The sequence below is a fragment of the Gossypium arboreum genome, chromosome 11 (assembly GCF_025698485.1).
Source record: "Gossypium arboreum isolate Shixiya-1 chromosome 11, ASM2569848v2, whole genome shotgun sequence".
NCBI classification, from domain to species: Eukaryota; Viridiplantae; Streptophyta; class Magnoliopsida; order Malvales; family Malvaceae; genus Gossypium; species Gossypium arboreum.
The window spans coordinates 130,744,963-130,752,165 of record NC_069080.1 but is presented as its reverse complement, the minus strand read 5'-3'; the positions used below and the strand labels follow the sequence as shown (position 1 = coordinate 130,752,165).

Here is a 7,203-nt window from a genome sequence, read left to right as displayed (position 1 = left end):
ATAATCATGTGCAACAAGTATATAAAGGTTGTAAGTGATGAATACAATATTATGAGTGTAAGAGAATATGAGTGTCTCTTTGCTCTACTATCTTTAGGACTCTCTCCAGCACCTCCCATCATTTAACACTTAAGCCCTATCGGCATCAAATCTATTAAAAGCTAATTAATTTTATTTTGGTTAATCAAAGTTGTTAAGCATATAACAATCGAATTCAACACTAATTAAGATGTGAATCTTACACTTTCCCCGTTGTATTCAGTATCCATGAAGGGATTGTTCCAGTAAAGTTGTTTCCATTTAAGAACCTAATAAAAAGAAAATCATCTCCTTTTATTGAGATTTTTTCCGAAATGAATGTATAAATAAAAGTAAGTATAATTTATATTAGGATGATTCTAAAATTTTAATTTTAGCCATTAAAAAATAAACTCATATCATCAATTTTTAAACACATAATAAATTATACGCATATTCATATAAAATCTCTTCTCTATCTCAATTTAACTTTTATTAAATTACTTATACAATAAATAAAATTTTAGAAAAAATGGAATAGCAATATTTCACAATAAAAGGAGTAAATGAATAGAATTTACAATAACTATCGTGTTTGTAAGCCTCAATTGCTGACCTTAACTCAAAAAAGGACGGGATGGTACATCTAAGCTTCCTATGCTTTACCCCTGTAAAAATTGGAAGGTTTGATTCTCAAGGCTTTTGATGATTTGACTTTCAAGAAGTTTATTTATTTTATAGGTGATTTAATAGATTAAATTGAATTAGAGAAGAGATTTTACATAGATGTGTATAATAAAATTTTATGTATTTAAAATTAATGGCATGAGTTTATTATATTAATAACTAAAATTAGAGTTTTAATACCATCCTAATATAATTTATTTTCATTAAAAAAAAAGTCCACACTAAAAATAAATAAAAACCATATCCTTACAAATAATCCAAATCAACAAGAGCAGAAAGCTCTTCTGGAATTTTTCCACGGAGTCTGTTAAAGCTGAGATCTCTACAAGAAAATTTATAAAAATGATATTTTACCTCATAAAAGAATTCAGTTTATTTCTTGAATTAGAAGTACAAATAAGAGAAGGCAAAAGAAACAATGCATCAAAATTCACAAGAAATTATGTCCTACTACAAGTTAGAAATGAAAATATTTTTCAAGGGATAAATCTCAAAATTATACATGAATTATGGTTTAATGTGCAATTGTATACATGAACTTTGATTTTGTGCAATTTTATATGTGAAATTTTGATTTGATCCAATTCTTATAAATTATTAACACAATTATTAATATTACATCATTTTATGTTTATATATTGCATACATAAATAATTATATTTATCCAATATAAAAATAAATTGATGTAATTATTTTTGAAATGTGTATGATTAAATTAAAATTAAAGTTTCAAGTATATATTTGAACTACAATCAGAGTTTCACGTGTATAATTGCACCAAATTAAAGCTTATGCATTCAATTGCCTATTAAATTAAAATTCATGTATAAATTTAAGATTTTTTATTTTATTTTAACAATAAACAAGTCAGATGTTACTTTTAAAATTATTATATGAACAAAATAAACTAAATTTCAACCTCTCAAAAAAACCAGTTTTTTTACTATTAAGAAAACGTAATTACTTACAAAATCTTTAATGTTGTGAATCTCTCAAAAGGAGCAGCTATCTCTCCAACAAGATTGCAACTCCTCAACATCCTGTAATTCAATCACAAAATAATTCCATTATTTTTTTTTTGGAACTCCTCAATATCTCAGAAATTCATTAAATCTTTGCCTTATTTCAGAGTTATGCTTACAGTCTATTCAATTTAGGTAAACTGGCATTTATGAGTAGTTGTGAAAAACTTGTATCAGCTCCATTCAAGTCACTAATTACTCTGTAAACCAACATCCAACAGAACAGATATAATCATGAAATAGAAATTTAAATAGCTTTTTAATTATCGGAACTTACAGGTATTCTACGTTTTCAAAAGAAGGATTAATGGATGGAATTGGCCCACTCAAACCACTTGCCTCCATGTATCTGTTAGTGCAAAAGGATGATTCATTTAATTGATAAAACAAAAAAGTTGTAATGAATTAAAAAAAATTAAAAAGTACATAAGTAAAATGTTAATTAAAATTCTAACATCATTTCCAGACTGGTCCAATTTCGGAATATGAACTCAGGAATTTGTCCCGTAAAGTTGTTGTCACAAATCCGACTGTTGAGAAAATAAAATTATCATAATTATAGCATATTAAATTTATTGAAAATTCTAAATGATATGTATAGAAATAGGGATGGCAACGGGCGGGTAGATCATATTTTTGCTTGACCTAACCTCGACATGAACTTGACCAATGCGATCCAACTTCGACTCGACCCCGACTCTTAAAGAAAAAAAATTTATTCTGAACTAAATTTAAAATTTAATAGAAGACTCAACTCCACTCCACCCCAATCCAAATTTAATTTAATTTTTTTATTTTTTATTTTCAAGAAAATAAGACTATATAGTCCGCCCCAATCCAAATTTAATTTAATTGTTTTATTTTTTATTTTCAACCAAATAAGATTCTATTTTTTAATGGCATAATATCAAATTTAGCCCTTAACCTCTATTTATTTTTTGTCAATTTATTTTTTGGAAGCAAAAGTTTAATGTATGAATATATACTTTGAGGGCATTTTTGTAACTATCCCAAAATAAGGTAGATTTACCTGAAACTTGACCCGAATTTGATTTTTCAACAAAAAATTCTAACCTTAACGGATCGAGTCGAAACCTGTAAGATTTGGAATTTTTTGCCATCCTATGTTGAAATCACTTTATCCAAACATATTCAAAAATGGTTACATGGAATAGGCTTTAAAATATATAGATCAATTTTTAAAAGTTGATTATATTACATGTTAATTTTCGACACCGGCTATAGTCTAGATAAATTAGTAAAAAGAACGTTAGAAATTAGAATTGCTTACAACTCCTTCAATGAAGTTAGTCTAGCAAACGTTTCAGGTATTTCTCCAATAAAATTGTTGGAACTAAGATGCCTGAAAAAACCAGTAAATAGATATTAACTCATTTATATAATAAAAATAGTGCATATAATGAAATTAAATTCAGCTAGAATTAAAAAGAAAAAAAAAATATCTCTTACAATCGCTCAATTTTGGATAGATTCCCTAATGCTGCAGGCAAAATTCCTGAAAGACCATTGTTTTCAAGGATTCTACACAATGTTTTTTACAGTAAATAAAATTAATTATCAATTAGACATTCATTAAAAATGAAAAAATTATCATCATATATTTATTACATATTTATTTATATAAAAGAAATTGCTATAATCTAACTCACAAGATGATAAGATTTTTGAGATTTGCTAGCTCTTTCGGTATTGAACCAGTTAATCGATTTCCAAGAAGTGAACTGAAAATATTTACCAGAAATTATTCGATAACATTGAAAGATACATAAATATACACATACATTTGTACATACATACACAGGAGCAAAAGACATATACATACACATGTACACAGAATCACGAAAGACATGCATATACATGCAACTGTGAAAGACAAGTAAGATATACAGAAACATACATGTGGGCGAGTTGCGTTGCAGAACCCCATTCTGAAGGAATGATGCCACTAAGATAATTGCGAATTAGTTCACTATATCAGTAGTTTTAAAACAACAAATTAGTAGATATATATAGTTAATCAATTGATGCAAATTTGATTTTAAAAAATAAACTTTATTTATATATAATGAAAACGAACTTTCAGAGCCTACTTACATTTTTTGCAAGAAAGGCAGACCAGTCAAGTTTGATGGGAGAGTACCTGAGAGGTTTTGTCCACTGAGCACTCTGATTCAAAAATAATGTTACTTATGGTGCTAAAATTTATAATGAAAAACTCGTACTGACAAGTCAAAATGAGAAATATGAGGCCTTTTGGTTGGATATTATAAGTAAAATCTGAAATTTTTTTTACAGTTGTAATTTACAATTACATATTTTCTATTGAAACAAGGCATCATAGGCTAAAATAAAAATTCTTTGACAAAAAAAAAACTAGCAAAAAAGTTAAAAATATTGCGTTCATGGTTTATTATATTATTGATTTTATCATTTAGAAAATTTTATTATTTGTAAAATTTATCACATTTATAAATAAGAATATCAATTTTACTAAAATAATTGGTTAACTAAATTTACATCATACTCATAACAAAATTATGATTCTATTAAAAGAATTTTACTAAATAAATTCATATAATAATAAATAAAAGGTTAATCTTTATATTAAATTAATTTATATTTAAATGATTATATTTCCATTAACAAAAAGAGTAAAACGGAAATATTTTTATTGTACTTTAGTTTTAAATAGCAAATTTTAATTATTTTATTTAATAAGTAAATTTAGATTTCATATATAAAATTTTATAAATAATATTTATAAAATCTAATCTTTTTTAATTATATATTATTTCTGAACTATTAATTATATATTAATTCAATTGATTGACTATAAAAAATAAATAAAATAAAAATTGAATAGTGAAGAGTTTAATCTACAATATATTTATTTTTATAATTTGTACCGATGCTTTAATAATTATTAGGAATTTTTATTTACACTATATTTGAATTATCAAAATAATTGATATATTTTAATTAATTTTCTTAGTTATTATTTTGAATAATACTACTTTAAATTAATAATGAAGTAAAATTATGAGGAGAGATCCACATACACACTACTATAACTTTCTATATAATTAATATTTTAACAATCTACTCGACATAGTTCATGCTTTATTCATGTAAATTATGCATGTCAAATTTGACATAAATTAAAATTTTCGAACTATGCATTTTATGTAAAAAAAATTTTAACTGTTAAATATATATTAATATAGACAATATTTTAGAATGATATGATAGATATATAAGATTGATTCAAAAATATACATGTTTGACAAGTACTAATATATTAATAACTTCAATGGTTGAATTTTAAAATATTAATTGTATAAAAAATATAGTACATAAGTTTACATTGTGCATTGAATATAGGGGTGAAGCTAGAATTGTTGAGGGTGGGGGCAAGATATTTACATAAAATATACATGTTGAAAGTATAGATTGTGTCTACTTTCAACAATGTATTTTAAATTTGGGATAATCTTAATCACCAAAATTTAGGAAAACAAAATAAGTTAAATGCTCAATTTTATTAGATATTATAATTATTTAAGTTTATTTTTTACTTAACTAATATTTAGATACTATTTGTACTTAGATATTGCAGTTATTAAACTTTATTTTCACCAAATTAATATTAGATACTACTTTGTATTAATTTACCAAATTAAATTGAAAATGCTACTAAATTAATTATTAAAATTATAAATTCTATAAAAGAAATCAAGTTAAAAAAATAATTAAAAACTTTGGGAGGTCAAACACAAATTTTTCTTCTTCTTCTTTTTTTTTAACACCAATTATAATATCAAAATAATGCATTTTAAAATGTAAATGGGCATAAAAAGAAATTTTTCAAAGTTTAGGGAGGTGGAGGGCCTTGCTAACCCTGCCCTAAATTCACCTATGATTGAATATGCTACAAATGTTTTAATTATAATTTTAAATTTTTTAGTATTATTAAAAATTATTGATCTACAATATATCAATTTTTAATATGATATAAATGCTTTAATTAATATTTTAAAAGTTATCTTATTATATTTGAATGGTTAAATATGTTAATATATTTTAATTATATTCAACAATTGAATAATAAATTAAAAATTAATTATAATAATTAAAAATTAAATGTATAAAGTCACATGTAATGCATGTAACATTCAAGGTCCTTAGAATCAAACTGATTTATAGTCCAGATAAAACTGTATATAATCCATGAATAAATCTAACAAGTTTTGGTCACAACTCAATGGTAGATAAGTATTTATTATAATATATATATATATACACTTACATGTGAATGACATGACACGTAGTGTTATTGTTGAAGGAGCAATCACAAGTAACATTATTAACATAATAAAGTGTAGGTTGGTCCAACCAACCATCCCCTCCACTGCATGGATCAATACTAAAGTTCCAATCTATCTTTCCCAATGTCCTACCGATTGTTTTCAAAGCTTCCACTATAAAAAGAAAAAAAAAGAAGGTGAAATTTACTAAAAAGAAATAATTAAGCAAATTAAGCTCCTTTCTAGAGAAATATTATGAATCACCTTCGTCATTTGGAAGTGCAGCTCCATTTGTAAGCGTTGTGAGGCAAGAAACTATGAATATTGAAGGAAAAAGGAGTCGATGAATGAACATGTTGGAAGATTTTTGGAGAGGGATTCAATATCTCCTTTTTGCTTGATTTGAATGAACAAAAAAATGGGTTGAAAGATTGGTTTTTTCATAAAGATATTAGATTAATTCTGAAAGTTTGGGAAGTTTCTTTGAAAATGAATCAAAACGCAAGAGGAAGAAAATATGGAAAAAGAGAGGTAGAGTGTACACTTGGAGATAAGAGAACCATTCAATTATTGTAGTGTGAATTGGATGTTTTGTATGACTTTGCAAATGAAAATGCTTTATTATATTAGCAACTTGTTAAATATCCTGCATGGTAGGTCCCGTATATATACATTAAGCCAAAAATGTATTTAAAAATTAAATGTATTTATGAGTAGGGCCCAAGTTTAATTTCAGAAATAATTACTTATTTATATTTACCTTGACTTGAAGAGTTTTTCTTTTTTAATATTTGATATGTTATAAGAAAAAAAGTTAATTTCATTGAAATTAAAATATAAACAATTTTTCTTAAAAGGATGTTTAAACTGATTTTAAATTAGAGTTTATTGCTTACTTAAGTTATTTATTTGCTAAAATGCAAAACTGTAAAAAAAAAAATGTCAGACTGCAATCAACACTATAACTTGACATTGAAAAACGATTGATGCAAGTTAAAGAGAAAATACTAAATGTTTTGGTCACAATTTGTAAAAACCAAATTGATTGCTGTAAAATTAAATCATTCATTTAATTGGTTGAATCAAAATTGATACTTAAATAATAATTAAATAAAAATAAAATTCAAAATGTATTAAAATTTATAACTTGA

The 7,203-nt window shown here is 24.6% G+C and overlaps 1 protein-coding gene across 1 annotated transcript; it reads right to left on the bottom strand.

Annotated features, from left to right (window-relative positions):
- LOC108482564 (probable leucine-rich repeat receptor-like serine/threonine-protein kinase At3g14840) lies at positions 1-6,643 on the bottom strand. Its single transcript, XM_053021078.1, has 13 exons — positions 6,317-6,643; positions 6,055-6,226; positions 3,843-3,914; positions 3,646-3,717; positions 3,398-3,469; positions 3,198-3,269; positions 3,019-3,090; positions 2,183-2,257; positions 2,005-2,076; positions 1,847-1,927; positions 1,674-1,745; positions 956-1,027; positions 1-308 (listed from the first exon to the last, which is right to left on the bottom strand). Exons 1-13 carry the CDS (start codon positions 6,405-6,407, stop codon positions 239-241), a joined length of 1,065 nt encoding a protein of 354 aa, XP_052877038.1. The 5' UTR covers positions 6,408-6,643; the 3' UTR covers positions 1-238.
- Between the last annotated feature and the right edge of the window lie 560 nt (positions 6,644-7,203).